Source organism: Vicia villosa, linkage group LG6, assembly GCF_029867415.1.
Source record: "Vicia villosa cultivar HV-30 ecotype Madison, WI linkage group LG6, Vvil1.0, whole genome shotgun sequence".
In the NCBI taxonomy this organism is placed as follows: domain Eukaryota; kingdom Viridiplantae; phylum Streptophyta; class Magnoliopsida; order Fabales; family Fabaceae; genus Vicia; species Vicia villosa.
Window position 1 is genome coordinate 55039329 of NC_081185.1, and position 22263 is coordinate 55061591.

Genomic DNA, 22263 nt, shown 5'->3' on the forward strand with positions numbered 1-22263 from the left:
AAAAATGGGAAAAGAAAGAATGAGTTAGAGTGTACAATAGGTCTATATAGTCCACAAGTGAAAAGACTAATCTGCCCTCCACTTAAACTTCATTCCAATCATCCTCATCTAATTAATAATCATCATAATCATGCCTAATTACTAATATTATTATAATTAGTGGTGATTAGTAGTTAGGGATTTTACATTCTCCCCCCCTTAGAATAAATTCGTCCGCGAATTTAAAACTTACCAGCACAAGTGAGGGTACGAAGCCCGCATCTCGGATTCTAACTCCCAAGTAGCCTCGTCCAGACTTGAATTCTCCCAATGAACTTTCACCATTGGTATCTCTTTACTTCGCAACTTCTTACTTGAATATTCCAATATACGATTTGGACGAGGTTGGAAAGAAAGATCCGCTTCTACTTCAACTGTATCAGGAAGGATTGGATGGAAAGGGTCGGGAATAAACTTCCTAAGCTGAGATACATGGAATACATCATGGAGATCGGAAAGAGATGGTGGCAAGGCTAATCGGTAAGCCACCTCTCCTATCCGTTCGATGATTTGGTAAGGTCCCACAAATCTCGTACTTAGTTTCCTTGACTTAAATGGGGTCTTCAGGTTCAGCCGAGGGGTAACCTTCAAAAGCACATGGTCACCCTCGTCGAACTCTAAAGGTCTCCGTCGTGAATCAACATAACTTTTCTGACGGTCTTGTGCCTTCTTCAACTTATCACATATCATCTTCACTTTTCCGTAGTTTCCTGGATAATCTCCGGTCCAAAAATACTCTTCTCACCAGCATCTAACCAACAAAGAAGTGTCCTGCATCTCCTCCCATACAAGGCTTCATATGGTGCCATTCCGATACTTGCATGATGGGTATTGTTATAAACAAATTCAATCAAAGGTAGCTGATCTTTCCAATTTCTTCCGCTTTCCAAAACACAAGCTCTTAACATATCTTCCAAGGTCTGAATTGTTGTTATACCCCAAAATTTGCCCGCATCTTTTTTCAAGAAAACTCCAATCTGAAAATTAAGAGTCTCATATAATCATGGATTTTTATTTCAACAAATATCCTGACATATGAAATACTTAGTTTTTAGAATTTTTCTTATACAGTAATTTGGCTTGCAGTTGAATTTATTCTTACGCAAACGCCAAATACTGTTTATTACTTCACACATGCTATTTATTTATTTACAGATAAATAGTACTGACACAATTGGTACAGAGTTAAATCTTTTTGCAGGCGCAGAATCAGGAAACTCAGACTGTACTGGTAACAGTCAGTCGACAGTCAAACTACTGGCAGTACAATTCTCAGTGTTTTGTATCATCAATCAAATCAATCTTTCACAATTCAAAATTCCAAGATTTTTGTTCTAGAAGTCTTCTGAATATCACGCGATTAGCAGAGACTCAACACTGCACAAAAATCAGGTACGCTTAACTGTCTCCTACACAAACAGTCCCTGACTAGGGTTTTCTTGTTTTTACAGGAGAAACAAGCTTTTGAGACCTCAAATGGATTTCATGCACATCCATATATCTCAAAGTACCATCATACAAATTTTCAAACTTCAATTCACTCAGACGCACCGTCAGCAGCTCAAACAGTCAACAGACGACCCGTTTGACCAAAAAGTCAACAGACAGTCAAAAATGAAATTTTTTGTCAAAGTCCATATTTTGTCAAAGGATTCATCATTTGATCATTGGATGATCATAATTCATCAAGGAAAGATCAAAAATCAACAAAACCCTAAGATTCAAAATTAGGGTTTTTGCCTGAAAAGTCAACTCAACTTTGACTGGTCATAACTCTCTCATCCTTCATCCAAAAAATTCAAACCAAAGCTCATTTTGAAGTAAATTCAATTATCTTTCAAATGCAATTGATCCCATGGTCATTGCATTCACCATTTGAAAAATATGACCAAAGACATTACAGGTCATTTTTAAAGTCAACAAAAAGACACTTTTTGCAAAAGGACACACAAGGAGCATCAAAAATCATTTTGACATGAGACCAAAGACATTGGTTAGAGGACTCTTTGAGGTTTCCAAAAAGTGCAAGATCTCCTTCATATGACAAAAATTGAGGGATTTACACCTTGTTGAAGTTGGCTAAATTTTGGGAAAATGCATAAAACCAACATTGCTCAAAAATGTGTTTTTTCCAAATGGGGCCAAGTTTTCATGGTTCAAACATCTTTGCCATGATATTATGGGCCTTCCACGACCAAGACTAAGCCCATACCATTTTTATTCATTTTTTGCTTAATTTTATCTTATTTTAAGATTAAATTAAAAGGAAAAATGAATGGATAATGGGTAGCTTACAATCTAAGCATGAGTCACCCAAGGAATCTCTGATTTTCTGCAGAGAATTGAAGCACAAGGCAAGAGAAGTAAAGGAGAGCAAGACTTGGTCAAATATTCAAGGATTTTTAATATTTAAAAATCAAACTTTCAACCAAGCAATCAATGCTCTTAGCTTCACTTCCAAGCAGCTCTTGGCCTATAAATGAAGTGGAATACATCAACAACAACACACACACACGAAATTATAGCAAGAGCATAGCCATCATCTACATAAAATTCTCAAAAAAATATCAAATATATGTAATTTTCGTTTTCATATTTCCAGCCACTATCAATACAAAATAATCATCCTATTACTCTTGTATAACATCATAGGTAAGGATTGACTCATAACATGTGATTGAAACAACCTTAAACATGCTCACGATCACCTTCATGTTCATAACCATGTAGCTTTCGTTTTCATATACATGCTTAACTATAATACAAACTAATCATTTGAATGGACTCATGGCATGATATAGGGTAGATTTGAGTGATTACATGCAAGTTCAAACGTGGTTTTGAAGCTCTACCATTTTTGAGCTTCAAAGATGTAAACCTTTCGTTTTCTATGATAGAGGCTCCAAATGAAAAAACTAACGACACTATCATGTTCAGAAGGGTCCATTTAGGTGATCTGGGTGGCCCTTGTTCTTTTTTATTTTCGTTTTGTAGGTCATCCAAAAGGTTAAAGAATTGAAAGCAAAATCCGCAGGTAATGTTGCAGGTAAATCCGCAGCAAATTCCATAGGTAAATTGAAGAAGATGATGAATAGTGATGAGGACCCTTTGACTGCTCGCGTGGCCTATCCTCATCTTTCTATTCGCCAGTCAACTTCAGTGGGCCCCACGCTGGACTCTCAAAGTCAGCATAATCTCATGCTACTCCTCTAACCACGTGCATCATGTGTCTTGCAACCTGAGTCCTTGATCTCCACTAATCCTCAATCCAACGCACCATACAAGTGATCCACACCATGGACATCACTTAATTTCCATACCTGATCGTATCCTTTTATATTTTCTATTTCTATTTTAATTTCTTTGCAAAATTAATTAAAAATAGTTTTAAAAATCCAAAAATATACAAAAAATATTTTTAGACTTCTAAAATAATATATTATTTTCTGAAATAAAAATATTTTATTTTTCTTCATAATTTCAATATTTTGCATAATTAATTAGTATATATTTATATATTTGCTTTTTAATTATTCTAACCAATCAAAAAATCATAAAAAAAATTGTTCTTTATATTAAATATTGTTTATATATTATAAACTAATTTTGTACATATTTTGAATAATTTTCTCTTTAAGTTTTAATTATTTATGTAATTATTTGCATAATTATGTTTAAATTAGCTTAATCAATTTTCAAATCAATTTCAAAAATTCCAAAAAAATTAGTTTTGTTTTATAATTAATTGACAAATATTTTGTACATATTTTAAACTTAATTTCTAGGTTTAAATACATTTTCATCTTTTTTCTTCATTTTAATTTAATTAATCATGCATTAATTATAATTAAAATCAATCATAAAAAATCCAAAAACATGCCTTTTATTTTTCTTGCAATTTAAATTCCTAGATAAATGTATAGGTTGTCAAAATTATGTAAATAGGCTAGTTTACATTTCCTGCACAATCGATGTAATAGCGTAGATTTACTTTCCGCATTTTACATTTCCGCATTTTAATTTCCAGCAAATATAAACTGCGTGTATGTCAAAGATAAAATTGAACCGTCAGATCACTAACTTCAAAGATAAAATATCTGAATCCAATCACAATCACACTTGCACCTCTTAAGGTAATCCCTTCTCATTCTTTTCAAAATCAAAGTCAAAATTCTACTGTTTCGTGTACAAAATCGAACCTTTTGTTTGTATCCGATGAAAGGATAGATTTTTAAAGGAAATAAGGATAAAGACCTTACAACTCAGGGTAGACCTCCTAGTTTGCTTGCTCAAATCAAAACAAACAAAATTCTCATACACTGTTGTTTTTCAAAACAAAACTTTCCAAAAAGACAACATTTTGTATACATCCAAACACGGATCATTACAAAGTTAACGTTCTTTTCAAAACATCTTTCGAAAGATAAACAAGCATTTTGTATACATCCGCACAAGGATCATTACAAAATTCAATTTACAAAGGTATTTGAAACCACATATGAGCATTCTAAAGCAATTGAAAAGTGATCGAAAAACAAGTGAGCTAAGCAAACTTAAGAGCCCATGGATAACCATGGATACAAAGGGTGCTAACACCTTCCCTTTGTATAACCTACCCCCTTACCCAGAATTTCTTAAAAGGTCTTTTTTCTGTTTCTTTTATAAACCTTTCCTTAATTGGATAAAATAAAAGGTCAGTGGCGACTCTGTGAATTTTCAAAAATGCGAAAGCATTAAGCGATAAAAAAGAGTCAGTTCACGTATCTCTCCCGCTCAGAGGTATGGCCCGAGAAAAAACGGAGGTCCACAGAACTGGCGACTCTGCTGGGGAGTCACTTTCAAAAAACAAAATGTTTTCTAAAGGGGTTACCTTAAGAGAATAGGTCACTTCGATGTTTTCAATTGTTTGACTTGATTGCTCTATTTTTCAAAGGTTTGTTTTGGTATTTTGCTTGTGTGAAAGATTCTGACCCGAATCTCGAGATACCTTAAGTATATGACAATAGACCAAGGAAACTGTATGGCATGTACCGATACGGTTGATCTAGTAGTCATCGTTAGTGCGATACTTTGGTTTATACTGATGTCCCTTGAAAACGATCAAGGAGTATATTAGGCTTCCGAAATGTCATTAAACACTAATTTGTCTTATAACCTTTTTAGTTGAACTTGACTTATGGCCTATTAAGTGGCTAGCTTTGAAATTGATCGAAGTTAGTTATCCTCGAGGAATATTTTGATCGGCCGCTCGAGCGCCGTATTGAGATGTTACTTCCAAGGATCATAGAACCCGAATACTATTCTAGGACAGGTTTTAACCAACTCAACTTCAGTGGGGAGGGTATCACCTATCAGCTCCATGCAAGCCTTTAAACCTAAGGCTATTGTTTGATTTGTTTTTGTGTGCCACATGTTTGCATCATAAGCATATCATTTTCTCACAAAACACTTCAAGGATCAAAGAGTTTACCTTTGTTTTTGCAGGTAATGGCTCCCGCCACTCGAGATTACATCCGAATCAACATCTCAACGGTACCATCTGAACTAAAAGACTTAGTGTCAGAATTCCCCAGGAATGTTCAATTCACCGAAAGGCATGGTCACCTACTCCATTTGGTTACCTCAAAATTTGAAGAAGACATGATACGGGTCCTGTTCCAGTTCTTTGACCCTGAACATCATTGCTTTACCTTTCCTGATTACCAGTTGGTACCCACTTTGGAAGAATTCTCTGAACTAATCGGATTACCTATTCGAGATCAATTACCTTTCACTGGTTTAGAAAGGATTCCAAAACCTGAAGTCATTGCTGCTGCTTTACATTTGCAAAAATCAGAAATCGAGTCCAATTGGGAAACAAAGAGTGGAGTTAAGGGTTTGCTTGCCAAGTTCTTATTGGAAAAGGCTCGACTACTGCTAGAAAACAAAAGTTATCCAGCTTTTGAGGAGGTTATGGCCCTTTTGATCTATGGGTTGGTTTTATTCCCAAATCCCGACCAGTTCATAAGTGTACACATCATCAACCTTTTCCTAATCCGTAACCCGGTACCAACATTGCTGGGAGACATTCTACATTCTCTACACACTCGTACCATGAAGAAACGAGGAACTCTCATGTGCTGTATACCACTACTGGCTAGGTGGTTTACATTTCATCTTCCCCGATCAGTAATGAGAAATGAACAAAGAATGCAATGGTCTCGCAGGATTATGTCTTTGTCTCATTCAGATATCCGGTGGAACAACTTCTTTCAAAGAGACATTACTATCATTGATCATTGTGGAGAGTACCCTAATGTGCCACTCCTTGGCATCAAAGGGGGCATCACTTACAATCCCTCTTTAGCTCTACGCCAATTCGGATATGCAAGGAGCAACGGTCCTCATGACATGATTATCCGTGGCATTGTGTTTGATTACGAGAATGATTCTCATAGACACCGACGAAGGTTCATACATGCATGGGACAGTGTCTATAGAATAGAAAGCAAAACTTTGGGGCAATGGAATTCTATCCCTATGGAACCTTACCTCAGATGGGTCCGCACTCATGCTCAGAAACTCATTATGCCATATCCCGCTATTCTACCCGTGACTATTGAGCCAGAGGTCGAAGGATACGAACCCCAAGTTATTCTACACCCGGATATGCCAACTGACCTAGAAGAGTTGCAAAAATCTTGGGTTCAACTAAAAGAGGAAAGAGACACCTTCAAAGCACACTGTCAGGACTATGAGAGAAGGATATTGGAGCTCACCGGACAGCTTCAAGAAGAACGACAGATCAACACATTCCTGGGGGCAAAGAGAAAGCGTCCAAGGGAGACCTGAAGGATCATTTATCTTATTTCTGTCTTGTAAGCCCAAATGAGGCAAAGAAAAAAAAAAGAATAAATTGTTTAACTAATGTTTGTTTCTTCTTTGTTTTAACAAATCTAAACTCTAAGATCCTTGAAAACATTGCACACACATTTCATTTCATGCATTGCATATACATTTCATACATTGCATTCATATACATTGCATATACATTTCATTCATATACATTGCATCCAGTCATACACATTGCGTAACAGGTTCTCATGACGGATTTCTCATCTCCTCGCTGTTTATTTCAGTCAGAAGAGATGGAATCTGAGACAAGCATCAAGAATCTCGAAGCACAGAATGCCCAAGTTCAAGTGGCAATTCTGGAACTGGCAAAGGGGCAACAAGAACTGAAAGCCCTGATAATCAAGAAGAAAAAGAAGCCCAACGGATCTGTAGGCTTGAGTCACCTGAAAAGGAAGATCAAAATCCCATTCAAAAAGTTCAAAAAGCCACCGATCCCTGAAATAGTCGGTGATGGTGAACAAGAAGACAATCAAAGCAACCAGGGTTCTGCTAAACCCTCTCTCTCTTCAAATGAAGAAGATGATCATTCTGGGGACGATCCGGATGATGACAAATACCAACAGCTGGAAGACCATATGAAAGCTATGGAGATACAAAAAGTACCTGGCTTAGATTTCAATGATCTGGGGCTCATCTCGGATGTTGTTATCCCTCCAAAATTCAAAGTTCCTGTCTTTGCAAAATATGATGGAGTTTCTTGCCCGAAACTACATCTGAGATCCTATGTGAGGAAGATACAACCTCATACAACAGATAACAAATTGTGGATTCACTTCTTCCAAGAAAGTCTGTCGGGTACACAACTCGAGTGGTACTACCAGCTGGAAAATACCAAGGTTCATACTTGGGAAGAATTAGCTGCTGCTTTTTACAAACAGTACCAATACAATGCTGATCTTGCGCCAACCCGTACTCAACTAAGGGGCATGTCTATGGGACCAAAAGAAAGTTTCAAAGGATATGCACAAAAGTGGAGAGATATGGCTGGAAGGGTTCAACCACCCTTATCTGATCGCGAACTAGTCGACATGTTCATGGGCACTTTAACTGGCCCTTTCTATAGCCATTTGCTGGGAAGCTCATCATCAGGTTTCACTGACCTGATACTGACCGGAGAACGTGTCGAAAGTGGCATTCAAAATGGAAAAATTCAAATAGGTTCCTCCTCTGGTACTACAAAAAGGCCCATCAGCGGGAGAAATGAGGTCAATGCAACACAAATTCAGAAAAGTCGCAAAAGCGAGCAGCATCAATCTGTAGGGGCAGTTCTGATCTCCGCATCTGCACCTCAAAAAGATCAACAGCCAAAATATACGCATCGACCAGATGCACCAAGAAGAAATTTCACCAGAATCAACATGCCAATCTCTCAGGCATTGCAGCACTTGCTAAAAGCAGATCTGATCACATTAAAAGGTCCTCCAAAGAATGTCAACACTTCCTCTACGAATTATCGCCCTGATGCAACATGTGCCTATCACTCAAACTGTCCAGGACATGACGCAGATCATTGCTGGGCCTTGAAAAATAAAATACAAGATATGATAGATGCTGGGGAAATTGAGTTCGATCCTCCAGAAACTCCAAATGTCATCACCGCACCTATGCCAAAGCATGACAAAACTGTTAACGCTATCCTGGACACTGTTTACATCTATGATGTGAACGAATTATCAACTCCACTCGGCGAAGTCAAAGGAAAGCTAATCCAAGCTGGTTACTTTCCAGGGTGTAACCCCGACTGCTTTTATTGCTCATACCTGCCCAATGGTTGTGAAAATCTGAGGATGGGAATTCAAAAGTGGATGGATCGCCGTATCATTATGTTTGAGAGGCTCCCTTCTATGGACGTGCTGTGCGAAGTCTTTGCAAACGGGATGAGAATAGAGGATGCCTCAGTGATCTCCAGCTTACCATTCAAAATCTCTGCCAAGGCTCCATTCAAAATTTCTGCTACACTCAAAGTGGCATCAGTAGTCATTGCTAGTCCAACTCCATTTCCATACTCCTCAGACAAAGCTGTCCCATGGGGATACGACACTAATGTTTATGTTCATGGAGTTAAGCAGGGTACCTCGACTGAAGAGGCCGCAAAGTTAACTACTCCAACTGTGGGTAATATTGTGGGTACCAGCAAGATCACGAGAAGTGGAAGAATCGTTTCACCAGAAATTTCTCCAAATGTTGCTGCTGATCCAGTCCGAGTCCCAGTTCCTAATCAAGATAACAACGCTCGAGGCAAAGAGCCACAAGTTGAACAAGTTCAAACCCCGGTGGAGATCACTGCTGAGGATCCATCAAAGCAAGAAATGGAGGAAATATTGAAAATCATCTGCAAGAGTGATTACAATATTGTTGAGCAACTGGGGCACACTGCTTCAAAAATCTCAATGCTATCTCTGCTAAAATATTCAGAAGCTCATGCCAAAGCTCTGATGAAGTTCCTTAAAGCTGCGCATGTGCCTCAAGAGATCTCAGTCGACCAATTTGAGAATTGTGTTGCCAATCTAACCGTGAACAATGGCCTCGGTTTCTCTGATGTGGATCTAACCCCTGCTGGAAAAAATCACAACAAAGCCTTACATATCTCCATTGAATGTAATGGCACCACTCTATCTCATGTGCTAGTAGATAACGGTTCTTCTTTGAACGTGTTACCGAAAACAGTACTAGAAAAGCTTGACTTCGAAGGAATTGTGTTACAACCAAGTGATGTTGTGGTAAGAGCCTTTGACGGGTCAACAAGAACGATATACGGAAAAGTGAATCTCCCAATCAGAGTGGGTTCTCAAATCTTCGATTCTATCTTTTACGTAATGGAAATTCACCCAGCCTACTCCTGTTTACTTGGACGCCCTTGGATACATGGGGCAAACGCTATAACTTCTACCCTGCATCAGAAGTTAAAATATCCAGTAAAAGGAAAGATTGTCACAGTCTATGGCGAAGAGGAATATGTGGTTAGTCACCTAAGCAATTCCAAATATGTTGAGTTGGAGGACGAATTCATCGAAACTCCATGCCAAACATTTGAGGTGGTCTCCCCAGATGTCTCTACCACCAAGCATATTCCTGCTACTCCAACTACAACTATGGCTTCTCTCAAAGATGCCAAAGCCATGATTGAACAGGGTGATTGCACAGTATGGGGACAACTTCCCGATATACCCTACAAGTCTGACAAGCTAGGCCTGGGCTATGATAGTGAAGATCAAAAGAATGATCAAGGTCCTCGTTCCGGAGGATTAATGTCACACTTCGTCAGCCAAGAAGTAAACGCTATTGAAGATGAAGGAGTGTTCTTGAACCATATCATTCAGTCATATCCAGATGAAATTCCACCCATTTCCATGGGAATGTGGGATGCTGTGGGAGAACCAAATGACGGGTACAATTATCAGTATACCGCACCTCAGAATTCTTATATTGCTATGGAAGACATTACCCCGACTGGATGGGGTGATCAAATTGAAAGTGACAAAAGTTTCACAAGTCCCATCGCTGAGCAATATCAAAATCCACCCAAAGAAGTATGGGACACGCTAGGAGAACCCAGCGGCAAATATGACTATATGGTGAAATATTCCGCTCCTCCGAGCTCACAAATTGCTATGAAGGACATTGTCCCAACTGGATGGCATGAACATTACGATGACAATTTCACTCTTGAAGAAACCAGGGAAATACCAAATAACGAAGGTTGCTTTCTGTCAGAATACACTCCTTATCAGGATGCACAAGTCTCTATTCAAAACATCATCCCGACTGCATGGGACGGCCTTATCGAGCATCTCGCTCAGCCAACAGAGATATCTCAGCCTGGGCTCTCGTATCCAGCAGAGTATATCCCTTATCCCGAAGGATCACCGGCTCATTTTCCCACTAATGAAATCAATGCTGTGGAAGATGAAGAAGACAACTGCAACTGGAACAGCTGGATACTCCCTGCTCACAACAATGGATTGAACAACTGGAAAGCTGAGGATGTGATCTCCTTTGACCAGGAGTAAATGCCATTCCCTGTTTTCTTTGTGTATATTGTGCAAAGATAAAAATGGTTCCTGAACAATCGAACCATGAGCTTGAAAGCCGTGTGCCTTAGCACACTGGTCCTTCTATAAGGGCTTATCATATCATGATCATGTGCATTCAATAAAATCATGGGACGCTTGCATATTTAAATTTTGTGATCCTTTTTCTTTCTTTCTTCGCTTTCAAATAGCTATGTTTTTCTTCACACACACTCACATAACTAACATGCAGATTCACATACACTCTGGATCCAGTCAACAATGATTCTGCTATTGCCCGTCATGACTTTGAAAGTCCGATCTACCAAACTGAGGACGAAAGTGAGGAAGATTGTGAAGTGCCAAGAGAAATTGCAAGGCTGCTAGAACAAGAAGACAAGGCCATACAGCCTCACGAGGAGCCAATTGAGGTCATCAACTTGGGCAACAACGAAGAAAAGAAAGAAGTCAAAATAGGGGCTGATTTAGAACACAGCATCAAGCAAAGTCTGATTCAAATGCTGCGAGACTACGTCGAGATATTCGCCTGGTCCTATGAAGATATGTCAGGCCTTGACACAGACATTGTAGTTCATCACCTGCCAATCAAAGAAGGTAGCATTCCAGTCAAACAGAAACTACGAAGGAGTAGGCCTGATATGTCAAAAAAGATCAAAGACGAGGATGAAAAACAGTTCAATGCCGGATTCCTAAAAGTTGTAAGTTATCCTCCTTGGATAGCTAACATCGTGCCTGTACCTAAAAAAGACGGGAAAGTCAGAATGTGCGTGGACTACAGAGATCTGAACCGGGCAAGCCCCAAAGATGATTTCCCTTTACCACACATCGATGTACTGGTTGACAATACCGCACAATGCAAGGTATTCTCCTTTATGGACGGATTCTCAGGGTACAATCAAATCAAGATGGCACCTGAAGACATGGAAAAAACAACCTTCACAACACCCTGGGGAACCTTTTGTTACAAAGTAATGCCCTTTGGTTTGAAAAACGCAGGAGCAACCTATCAACATGCAATGGTAGCACTATTTCATGATATGATTCATCAAGAAATAGAGGTGTATGTCGATAACATGATTGCAAAATCCAACACCGAAGAAGAACATCTGGGTCATTTACACAAGTTGTTTGACAGACTCAAGAAATACAAGTTGCGACTGAACCCAAATAAGTGTACCTTTGGAGTAAGATCCGGCAAACTCTTAGGTTTCATCGTCAGCAGCAAAGGTATTGAGGTTGATCCCGCCAAGGTTAAAGCCATTCAAGAAATGCCTATACCTCGTAACGAGAAACAAGTCAGAGGATTCTTGGGACGTCTAAATTACATCGCCCGATTTATTGCCCACATGACTACTACTTGTGTGCCGATCTTCAAACTGTTGAAGAAAGATCAAGTGGAAAGGTGGAATGACAAATGCCAGTTAGCCTTTGACAAAATCAAAGAATATCTCCAAAAACCTCCAATCTTGTTGCCACCTGTGGAAGGCAGACCTCTGATAATGTACCTAACTGTGTTAGAAGACTCAATGGGGTGTGTACTAGGACAACATGACGAATCCGGCCGAAAGGAGCACGCAATCTACTATCTTAGCAAAAAGTTTACCGATTGTGAAACAAGATACTCACTACTCGAAAAAACTTGTTGTGCCTTAACTTGGGCGGCTCGCCGACTAAGACCGTACATGCTAAATCACATCACTTTCCTAATCTCCAAGATGGATCCCATCAAATACGTGTTCGAAAAACCTGCTCTCTCTGGAAGAATAGCGAGATGGCAAATGATCTTGACAGAATATGACATTCAATACACTTCACAAAAAGCAATCAAAGGAAGTGTGGTAGCTGATCATCTGGCTCATCAAGCAGTGGATGATTATCAAGCATTGAACTTTGACTTCCCAGACGAAGACATTATGCTAGTCAATGACTACAAACAACCAGAACCAGAAGAAGGACCCGAGCCAGGATCTCGGTGGACTATGGTTTTTGACGGAGCTTCTAATGCACTTGGCAATGGCATCGGAGCTGTGATCATTTCCCTCGCAGGAGGTCATACACCTTTCACTGCCAGGTTGTGCTTCAATTGCACTAACAATATAGCCGAATACGAAGCATGTATTCTGGGTCTTAAAGCTGCAATCGATCTAAGAATCAAATTCCCGGAAGTCTACGGAGACTCGGCCTTGGTAATCTACCAAGTCAAAGGGGAATGGGACACGAAGCACCCGAATCTAATTCCTTACAAAGAATATGTGCTGAGTTTGATTCCTTACTTCGAAGAAATCACTTTCGAACACATCCCACGCGAGGAAAATCAACTAGCTGATGCTTTAGCTACCATGTCATCCATGTTCAAAGTCAGGTGGGACAGCGAGGCGCCTATGATCACCATTTACAGGCAAGATGAACCATCATATTGCAATGAGATCAATACCGAGGGAACAGAAGAAAAACCATGGTTCCATGAAGTAAAAAGATATCTCGAAGCTCGGGAGTACCCTGAAGGGGCATCCATTAACGACAGAAAGTTTCTAAGGAGATTTGCTGCCGAATTGTTTCTAAGCAATGGAACCTTATACAAACGCAACCATGACTCGACTTTACTTCGCTGTGTAAACAAGAAGGAAGCAGAACAGATCATGGAAGAAATACACAATGGTGCCTTCGGTACTCATTCCAGTGGACATACAATGGCTAAAAAGATCCTTAGAGCAGGTTATTACTGGTCTACTATGGAAACAGACTGCCATCATCACTCCCGAACATGTCACAAATGCCAGATATACGCTGACAAAGTACATGTACCTCCAGTTCCATTAAGCGTCCTGACGGCTCCTTGGCCTTTTGCAATGTGGGGTATTGATATGATTGGAGAAATCAAACCTACTTCCTCCAACGGACATCGCTTTATCCTGGTCGCTATTGACTACTTCACAAAGTGGGTAGAAGCAGCTTCATTTGCTTCTGTTACCAAGAATGTGGTGGCCCGGTTCATCAAATACAATCTCATTTGTCGGTACGGCATCCCTGAACGGATTATCACGGACAATGGCACAAATCTAAACAACAGAATGATTACTGAACTTTGCACACAGTTCAAGATCAAACATCATAATTCTTCTCCATATCGACCAAAGATGAACGGCGCTGTGGAAGCTGCCAACAAGAACATCAAGAAAATCATACAAAAAATGACAGTAACCTACAAAGACTGGCATGAGATGTTACCTTTTGCTCTTCATGGTTATCGCACATCTGCGCGTACTTCAACAGGGGCAACTCCATTCTCCTTAGTCTATGGTATAGACGAAGACGATTGGATTCAAACACGGTTGGACCAGATAAACTTGATTGATGAGAAAAGGCTCGCAGCTATTTGTCATGGTCAGCTATACCAAAAGCGTATGATCAAAGCCTTCAACAAAAAAGTCAAAAGTCAAGCATACCAAACTGGTGGCTTGGTTGTCAAACGCATCATCTTACCACAAGGTGATCCCAGAGTCAAATGGACTCCCACCTACGAGGGACCATTCATAATCAAGAAAATATTCTCCGGCGGCGCCATGTTGCTTACCACCATGGATGGTGAGGATTTCCCACACCCTGTGAATGCTGACATAGTCAAAAAAATACTTCGCTTAAAAAGAAAAAAACAGCTCGCTAAGTTGAAAACCTGAAAGGGACACTTAGGCAAAAAAATGAGCGTCTCGGTGGATTGAAAACCCGAAAGGGCGGTCCAGGAAAAAATTAGAGACTGAACAAATACTATCCCGGTAGGCTGAAAACCTGAAAGGGCAGCCTAGGCAAAAGTTAGGGAATGAAGCATACAACTATGTTCCGTTCAGCTGCCTACTCACCATCAAGATTCAACACCTCAAAGACACCGATCAGTCCAATCACTTTCTTCCAACAAGTGAGGGATGAGATGCTCGAAGACAGATTGGCAATAGCAGAGTTGAAACTTGACTGGATTGTTTTCACATAGCTATTTATCTTTATAAATATTTTCCAAAACTTTCTGACAATTTCCTACTTCTAGGATTGTTGTCTCCCTGTGCTAATCAGCCTATCATGGCTCTTTTTCAAAAATCAATGCAGCTTAGGCTCAAAAATCACTATTTTCACTTTTTCTGTTTTAAATACGTAAACGTCCCAAGGATAATTCTGAATGAACATGTGCATTTGAATATGATTGATGTTTACCAGGAAAAACAGGAATAGCATTCAGGTAATGTCCCAATTATCTGGACATCATCCCATCAGAAGAAAATCCCCAAGAGAAGCGCATTTCTCAGCAAATTCCTCAAAAGAGATTTTCTCTTCAAAAGAAGTCTTATCCCCCAGCAGGGTTGTTCCAGATTACTATCTTCAGAAGGTGTGATCCCCGCACCCGGACTTGGTCAGATAGTGCATCGGAGGATTATGCATCTTCCTCATTCCCATTTGAAAGGGCATCAGAACTTCCAGCTACCTTTCATTCCCAAGTGATAGTCAAAGATCCTTCAACAGAGTACCATGGTTCTCAAAGAATTTCCCCAGCCGAGGGTACTCAAACAAGACAAAAGATCATCAACAATCACAATATAGTCATATCCAGATGACTGGCGGAAATTTATTTTCCCAAATAAAAGCTTCACATCACATTCATACATCACACATTCATATTCACATTCATACATCATACATCATACATCATACATCATACATCATGCATCATGCGCGTATTCATACGCATATTCATACACAACATAACATGCCTATTTCTCCTTTAGCTCATATTACATGCATCATAAACATTGCATATTGCTAACTTGATTTTTCAGGTAGACAGATATCTTCAACAAAGATATTCTCAATCACATGCAGTGTTCACCTGAATTCCATGAACGGTTCTCTCAGACATAATCAAGCCGAAGATTCATTCTGATTACTTATCAACTCAAAAACAGACATCACAGATCTAAGTCGATACCTCAGACGGTTCCAGAACGATCTAACATTGAAGATCTAAAGTTGATACCTCAGACGGTTCCAGAATGATCTAACATCTCAGATCTAAAGTTGATACCTCAGACGGTTCCAGAACAATCTAACATTGAAGATCTAAAGTCGATACCTCAGACGGTTCAAGAATGATCTAACATTGCAGATCTAAAGTTGATACCTCAGACGGTTCCAGAACGATCTAACATTGCAGATCTAAAGTTGATACCTCAGACGGTTCCAGAACGATCTAACATCGCAGATCTAAGTCGATACCTCAGACGGTTCCAGAACGATCTAACATCGCAGATCTAAAATTGATACCACAAACGGTTCCAGAACGATCTAACATTGCAGATCTAAAGTTGATACCTCAGACGGTTCCAGAACGATCTAACATTGAAGATCTAAAGTCGATACCTCAGACGGTTCAAGAATGGTCTAACATCAAAGATCTAAAGCTGATACCTCAGACGGTTCCACAATGATCAACTGTCAAAATCTAAAGCGGAAAAACTTTGGACTAGTTCCGTAGCAATCATCCTCCTAGACTTAAAGCGGTAACCTTGGACGGTTCCGAAACAGTCAACACAAAGACTTTCAAATCCTTCATCAAGATATAATCAATGGATTCATTCTGATGAACAAACCCTCGACCCATTTTCCAGGTGGCATCTGAAAGCCCATCTCAGGTAATGTTTCAATCTGCCAACAACATTTCGCAGACGACATTCAAATGCAACTTTCAACATCTCTTCTGATCAAGGTAAGTGCAAATTTTCAGGGCATCTAAATATTCAATCATCTTCTACCTTCAGATTTCAGACAATCTCTTCAGGTTTAAGAAGATTGAATAGGGGCAACTGTTATACCCCAAAATTTGCCCGCATCTTTTTTCAAGAAAACTCCAATCTGAAAATTAAGAGTCTCATATAATCATGGATTTTTATTTCAACAAATATCCTGACATATGAAATACTTAGTTTTTAGAATTTTTCTTATACAGTAATTTGGCTTGCAGTTGAATTTATTCTTACGCAAACGCCAAATACTGTTTATTACTTCACACATGCTATTTATTTATTTACAGATAAATAGTACTGACACAATTGGTACAGAGTTAAATCTTTTTGCAGGCGCAGAATCAGGAAACTCAGACTGTACTGGTAACAGTCAGTCGACAGTCAAACTGCTGGCAGTACAATTCTCAGTGTTTTGTACCATCAATCAAATCAATCTTTCACAATTCAAAATTCCAAGATTTTTGTTCTAGAAGTCTTCTGAATATCACGCGATTAGCAGAGACTCAACACTGCACAAAAATCAGGTACGCTTAACTGTCTCCTACACAAACAGTCCCTGACTAGGGTTTTCTTGTTTTTACAGGAGAAACAAGCTTTTGAGACCTCAAATGGATTTCATGCACATCCATATATCTCAAAGTACCATCATACAAATTTTCAAACTTCAATTCACTCAGACGCACCGTCAGCAGCTCAAACAGTCAACAGACGACCCGTTTGACCAAAAAGTCAACAGACAATCAAAAATGAAATTTTTTGTCAAAGTCCATATTTTGTCAAAGGATTCATCATTTGATCATTGGATGATCATAATTCATCAAGGAAAGATCAAAAATCAACAAAACCCTAAGATTCAAAATTAGGGTTTTTGCCTGAAAAGTCAACTCAACTTTGACTGGTCATAACTCTCTCATCCTTCATCCAAAAAATTCAAACCAAAGCTCATTTTGAAGGAAATTCAATTATCTTTCAAATGCAATTGATCCCATGGTCATTGCATTCACCATTTGAAAAATATGACCAAAGACATTACAGGTCATTTTCAAAGTCAACAAAAAGACACTTTTTTCAAAAGGACACACAAGGAGCATCAAAAATCATTTTGACATGAGACCAAAGACATTGGTTAGAGGACTCTTTTAGGTTTCCAAAAAGTGCAAGATCTCCTTCATATGACAAAAATTGAGGGATTTACACCTTGTTGAAGTTGGCTAAATTTTGGGAAAATGCATAAAACCAACATTGCTCAAAATGTGTTTTTTCCAAATGGGGCCAAGTTTTCATGGTTCAAACATCTTTGCCATGATATTATGGGCCTTCCACGACCAAGACTAAGCCCATACCATTTTTATTCATTTTTTGCTTAATTTTATCTTATTTTAAGATTAAATTAAAAGGAAAAATGAATGGATAATGGGTAGCTTACAATCTAAGCATGAGTCACCCAAGGAATCTCTGATTTTCTGCAGAGAATTGAAGCACAAGGCAAGAGAAGTAAAGGAGAGCAAGACTTGGTCAAATATTCAAGGATTTTTAATATTTAAAAATCAAACTTTCAACCAAGCAATCAATGCTCTTAGCTTCACTTCCAAGCAGCTCTTGGCCTATAAATGAAGTGGAATACATCAACAACAACACACACACACGAAATTATAGCAAGAGCATAGCCATTATCTACATAAAATTCTCAAAAAAATATCAAATATATGTAATTTTCGTTTTCATATTTCCAGCCACTATCAATACAAAATAATCATCCTATTACTCTTGTATAACATCATAGGTAAGGATTGACTCATAACATGTGATTGAAACAACCTTAAACATGCTCACGATCACCTTCATGTTCATAACCATGTAGCTTTCGTTTTCATATACATGCTTAACTATAATACAAACTAATCATTTGAATGGACTCATGGCATGACATAGGGTAGATTTGAGTGATTACATGCAAGTTCAAACGTGGTTTTGAAGCTCTACCATTTTTGAGCTTCAAAGATGTAAACCTTTCGTTTTCTATGATAGAGGCTCCAAATGAAAAAACTAACGACACTATCATGTTCAGAAGGGTCCATTTAGGTGATCTGGGTGGCCCTTGTTCTTTTTTATTTTCGTTTTGTAGGTCATCCAAAAGGTTAAAGAATTGAAAGCAAAATCCGCAGGTAATGTTGCAGGTAAATCCGCAGCAAATTCCATAGGTAAATTGAAGAAGATGATGAATAGTGATGAGGACCCTTTGACTGCTCGCGTGGCCTATCCTCATCTTTCTATTCGCCAGTCAACTTCAGTGGGCCCCACGCTGGACTCTCAAAGTCAGCATAATCTCATGCTACTCCTCCAACCACGTGCATCATGTGTCTTGCAACCTGAGCCCTTGATCTCCACTAATCCTCAATCCAACGCACCATACAAGTGATCCACACCATGGACATCACTTAATTTCCATACCTGATCGTATCCTTTTATATTTTCTATTTCTATTTTAATTTCTTTGCAAAATTAATTAAAAATAGTTTTAAAAATCCAAAAATATACAAAAAATATTTTTAGACTTCTAAAATAATATATTATTTTCTGAAATAAAAATATTTTATTTTTCTTCATAATTTCAATATTTTGCATAATTAATTAGTATATATTTATATATTTGCTTTTTAATTATTCTAACCAATCAAAAAATCATAAAAAAAATTGTTCTTTATATTAAATATTGTTTATATATTATAAACTAATTTTGTACATATTTTGAATAATTTTCTCTTTAAGTTTTAATTATTTATGTAATTATTTGCATAATTATGTTTAAATTAGCTTAATCAATTTTCAAATCAATTTCAAAAATTCCAAAAAAATTAGTTTTGTTTTAAAATTAATTGACAAATATTTTGTACATATTTTAAACTTAATTTCTAGGTTTAAATACATTTTCATCTTTTTTCTTCATTTTAATTTAATTAATCATGCATTAATTATAATTAAAATCAATCATAAAAAATCCAAAAACATGCCTTTTATTTTTTTTGCAATTTAAATTCCTAGATAAATGTATAGGTTGTCAAAATCATGTAAATAGGCTAGTTTACATTTCCTGCACAATCGATGTAATAGCGTAGATTTACTTTCCGCATTTTACATTTCCGCATTTTAATTTCCAGCAAATATAAACTGCGTGTATGTCAAAGATAAAATTGAACCGTCAGATCACTAACTTCAAAGATAAAATATCTGAATCCAATCACAATCACACTTGCACCTCTTAAGGTAATCCCTTCTCATTCTTTTCAAAATCAAAGTCAAAATTCTACTGTTTCGTGTACAAAATCGAACCTTTTGTTTGTATCCGGTGAAAGGATAGATTTTTAAAGGAAATAAGGATAAAGACCTTACAACTCAGGGTAGACCTCCTAGTTTGCTTGCTCAAATCAAAACAAACAAAATTCTCATACACTGTTGTTTTTCAAAACAAAACTTTCCAAAAAGACAATATTTTGTATACATCCAAACACGGATCATTACAAAGTTAACGTTCTTTTCAAAACATCTTTCGAAAGATAAACAAGAATTTTGTATACATCCGCACAAGGATCATTACAAAATTCAATTTACAAAGGTATTTGAAACCACATATGAGCATTCTAAAGCAATTGAAAAGTGATCGAAAAACAAGTGAGCTAAGCAAACTTAGGAGCCCATGGATAACCATGGATACAAAGGGTGCTAACACCTTCCCTTTGTATAACCTACCCCCTTACCCAGAATTTCTTAAAGGTCTTTTTTCTATTTCTTTTATAAACCTTTCCTTAATTGGATAAAATAATAGGTCGGTGGCGACTCTGTGAATTTTCAAAAATGCGAAAGCATTAAGCGATAAAAAAGAGTCAGTTCACGTATCTCTCCCGCTCAGAGGTATGGCCCGAGAAAAAACGGAGGTCCACAATTGTCCTTTCGGTCTGGCTATCCGTTTGCGGGTGGTTTGAAGTGCTCAAACGTACTTGTGTACCCATGGCATGTTGAAATGCCTTCCAGAATCTAGAAGCAAACTTTGGGTCTCTATCCGAGATCATAGTTGACGAAACACCATGCAAACGTACAATTTCTTCAATGAATATCCATGGAAGACAGGCTGTCTTGTACGTGGTCTTGACTACTAAGAAATGGGCTGATTTGGTTAGTCGATCCACAATCACCCAAATTGAGTCATAACCGTTAAGTGTACGTGGTAACCCCACCACAAAGTCCATGGAGATACTATCCCACTTCCATTTAGGGATCTCAAGTGGTTGCAATAATCCTCCTGGTCGTTGGTGCTTTATTTTTACTTGCTGACACACAATACAACGGGCCACAAACTCGTTAACATCCTTTTTCATACCAGGCCACCAATAATCCTTCTTTAAGTCTTGATACATTTTGGAAGAGCTCGGATGAACGGTGAATCTACTCTTGTGAGCCTCCTCAAGAATGGTCCTCCTCAACTCCTCATCTCTAGGAATGCAAACCCGCTGGTTAAATAAAAGCACTTCGTCTGCAGCCTGAGAGTAACCGGGTTGTCCAAAACTAAACCGCAACTCTTCATCCACCAAGTGGAGGCATCAGATTTTATCTCTTATATTTCTAGTGATACTCAGGTTACCAAATACTACTCCTTCGGGAAGTTCTACATATTGCATGTTGAGGTCTCGAAACTTTTCTAACAATTCAAACTCCAACACCATTAAGCTGGCCACATGTATCTCCTTCCTACTTAGCGCATCTGCTACCTTGTTCGCCTTCCCGGGATGATACTTGAGCTCGTAATCAAAATCCTTCAAATATTCCATCCATCTCCTTTGTCTCATGTTCAACTCCTTTTGATCGAAAAGGTACCTCAAGCTCTTATGATCACTGAACATTTTAAAGTGATCTCCATAAAGGTAATGGCGCCACACTTTGAGTGCAAACACGATAGCCGCTAATTCTAGGTCATGAGTAGGGTAGTTTTCTTCATGCGGTCTCAACTGTCGTGATATGTAAGCCACAACTTGCCCATTCTGCATTAGGACTCCTCCAAGTCCTCTCTTCGATGCATCGCAAAAGACTTCATAAGGGGTATTGAGGTCCGGAATAACCAAAACAGGAGTTGTAGTCAATCGCTCCTTTAGTTCTATAAAACTTTTCTCGCATAGTTCGTCGCACACAAACTGGACCTCCTTCCGAGTGAGTCGGGATAAAGGTAAGGCTTTTTGAGAAAATCCCTTGATGAATCTCCGATAATATCCTGCTAAACCCAAGAAGCTTCTGACCTCTGCAACATTCTTAGGCCTCTCCCAACTGACTACCGCTTCTACTTTTAATGGGTCCACGGCTACTCCACCTTGGGATATGACATGACCAAGAAACTTAACTTCCGGCATCCAAAATTCGCACTTACTGAGCTTGGCGAAAAGTTGCTTCTCCTGCAAGACTGATAAAACAATCTTCAGATGTTCTGCATGCTCTTGCGGTGTCCGGGAATAGATGAGAATATCATC

The 22263-nt window shown here is 38.5% G+C and overlaps 1 protein-coding gene across 1 annotated transcript; it reads right to left on the reverse strand.

Annotated features, from left to right (window-relative positions):
- Positions 1 to 228: 228 nt before the first annotated feature.
- LOC131613682 (uncharacterized) lies at positions 229 to 729 on the reverse strand. Its single transcript, XM_058885331.1, has one exon. The coding sequence runs from the start codon at positions 727 to 729 to the stop codon at positions 229 to 231; it is 501 nt and encodes a 166-aa protein (XP_058741314.1).
- Positions 730 to 22263: the final 21534 nt, after the last annotated feature.

Coding starts and splice junctions, on each gene's coding strand:
- LOC131613682 (XM_058885331.1), bottom strand. CDS start 729: ATGATATGTGATAAGTTGAAGAAGGCACAAGACCGTCAGAAAAGTTAT.